We start from the raw sequence: 2,531 nt of genomic DNA on the forward strand, positions 1-2,531 counted from the left end.
GTGGGAGAACATTCCAGAGGGAGGGAGAAGAGGAGGAGGAGCCTCATTCCCCCCCAAACCCACGGACCCGACGGATCCCAAACCTCAAAAAAAACATGTGAGGAAAAATGTTCCCAGCATTCCCGGGTGGTTTTCCATGGGAAGCAGGACATTCCTAGACATTCCAGGGGTGGGAGAACATTCCAGAGGGAGGGAGAAGAGGAGGAGGAGCCTCATTCCCCTGAACCCACAGACCTGATGGATCCCAACCCTCCAAAGAAACACGGGAGGAAAAACACGTTCCCAGCATTCCCAGTGGTTTTCCACGGGAAGCAGGACATTCCCAGCCATTCCAGGGGTGGGAGAACATTCCAGAGGGAGGGATAATGGGCTCTCACCTGGTACACCTGGTCGGTGGTGCTGTTCTTCTTCACCCTCACTGTCACCGTGGTGACGTCGGGCAGCGCCACGCGAAGCTCCACGTCCGACACCCCGTTGTAGTTCTGGGGAAAACCGGGAAAAACAGGGAAAAGATCCCAAAAATCGGCATCAAATTCATCCAAATCCCTCCCAGACCCCCCTGGAGGATCTCGAATTCCAGAGGGATCGAGGAATTCCCAAGGGATGAGGAGGGAGAGAGGAGGGAAGAGGTTGGAGATGGACGGGGGCGGGTTTGGGGTCACTTTGGAGGGTTTGGGGTCACTTTGGGGTCATTTTGGGGTTGCTTTGGAAGGTTTGGGGTCACTTTGGGCAGTTTGGGGTCACTTTGGAGGGTTTGGGGTCATTTTGGAGGATTTTGGGTCACTTTGGAGGGTTTGGGGTCACTTTGGGGTCACTTTGGAGGGGTTTGGGGTCACTTTGGAGGGTTTGGGATCATTTTGGAGGGTTTGGGGTCACTTTGGAGAGGTTTGGGGTCATTTGGAGGGATTTTGGGTCATTTTGGAGGGTTTGGGGTCATTTTGGGGGTTTTGGGGTCACTTTGGATGGTTTGGGGTCATTTTGGAGGGTTTGGGGTCATTTTGGAGGATTTTGGGTCACTTTGGAGGGTTTGGGGTCACTTTGGAGGGTTTGGGGTCACTTTGGAGGGTTTGGGGTCTCCCAGAGCCTCAGGCCGAGGTTTATTTGGGATATCTGGGAAAATTCCAGCCTGGAATTCCCGCTCAGGCACCGGAAGGGGCTTCCCAGGGAATCCCAACCCCTGGAATTGTCCGGGAACACTCGTGGATGTGGCACTTGGGGACAGGGATCGGGTTGGGCTCCGAGGGCTTTTCCCAGCCTTGATCCCAACGATTCCCATGGAATTGTGATTCCCATGGAATGATGATTCCCATGGAATTGTGATTCCCATGGAATTGTGATTCCCAGGATTCCCAGGAGGGGGAACCCACCTCGTCAGACTCCGACAGGAATTCCTGCATGATGTCGCTCTCCCCGATCACCCGGATGGAGCAAACTGGGGGAACAGGGAATGGAATTCCAGAGGGAACGGAATTCCAGAGGGAATTCCACCCAGGACCAGTCCATCAACCCCTGTCCCACCATCCTGACTTATCCCAAAGGGAATTCCTCCACCTGGATCCCCTCCTGTCCCTCTGTATCCCTGTTTAACTCCATGTTCTCCATGATTTGGGTTCTTCCCATGGATCCAGAACCTTCCCCAGGGAATTCCAGGACCAGCTCCTGTCCTGCCATCCTGACTTATCCCAATGGGAATTCCTCCACCTGGATCCCCTCCTGTCCCCTGTATCCCTGTTTATTCCCATGTTCTCCATGATTTGGGTTCTTCCCATGGATCCAGACCCTTCCTGAGGGAATGGGGGACCCTTCCCATCCAGGACCAGCCCCTGTCCCTCCATCCTGACTTATCCTAAAGGGAATTTCTCCACCTGGATCCCCTCCTGTCCCTCTGTATCCCTGTTTAACTCCATGTTCTCCATGTTTTGGGTTCTTCCCATGGATCCAGAACCTTCCCCAGGGAATTCCAGGACCTTCCTGTCCCCTGGGTCCCCTCCTGTCTCTCTTGTCCCTCCTGTCCCCTCCTGTCCCCTGGATCCCCTCCTGTCCCCTCCTGTCCCCTGGATCCCCTCCTGTCCCCTCCTGTCCCCCCATATCCCCGTTTATCCCCCTGTTCCGGATCCAGCTCCTTTCCCAGACTCCAGGAATTCCCACGCTTCCCAACCTTTTTCCAGGTATTCCTCCAGGCCCTCCTATCCCCTGGGTCCCCTCCTGTCCCCTGGGTCCCCCATGTCCCCTCCTGTCCCTCCTGTCCCCCCGTATCCCCGTTTATCCCCCCGTCCCGGATCCAGCTCCTTTCCCAGCCTCCCGCCATTCCCACGCTTCCCAACCTTTTTCCAGGTATTCCTCCTGTCCCCTCCTGTCCCCTCCTGTCCCCTCCTGTCCCCTCCTGCCCCCCCATATCCCCGTTTATCCCACATTCTCCTTGTTCCAGGCTCTCTCCCTGGATCCAGCCCCTCTCCCAGCCTCCCTGGATCCAGGGAGGATCCCGGATCCCCTCTCCCCTCTCCAGCCATTCCCATGTTCCCAACCTTTTT

General features: G+C 56.1%; 1 protein-coding gene across 1 annotated transcript in view; it reads right to left on the reverse strand.

Annotated features, from left to right (window-relative positions):
* Nucleotides 1-2,350, reverse strand: part of LOC113979817 (sorting nexin-27-like) — a gene marked incomplete at its 3' end in the record, with an annotated part of 3,895 nt that extends 1,545 nt beyond the window's left edge. The window contains exons 1-3 of the mRNA XM_027707096.1: nucleotides 2,325-2,350; nucleotides 1,368-1,432; nucleotides 378-482 (exon numbers count right to left, since the gene is read on the reverse strand). Of these exons, the coding sequence (XP_027562897.1) occupies nucleotides 378-482; nucleotides 1,368-1,397 (135 nt within the window). The remainder of the gene's footprint in view (nucleotides 1-377; nucleotides 483-1,367; nucleotides 1,433-2,324) is intronic.
* Between the last annotated feature and the right edge of the window lie 181 nt (nucleotides 2,351-2,531).

Source organism: Neopelma chrysocephalum, unplaced genomic scaffold, assembly GCF_003984885.1.
Source record: "Neopelma chrysocephalum unplaced genomic scaffold, ASM398488v2 Primary Assembly neopelma1_89671, whole genome shotgun sequence".
NCBI classification, from domain to species: Eukaryota; Metazoa; Chordata; class Aves; order Passeriformes; family Pipridae; genus Neopelma; species Neopelma chrysocephalum.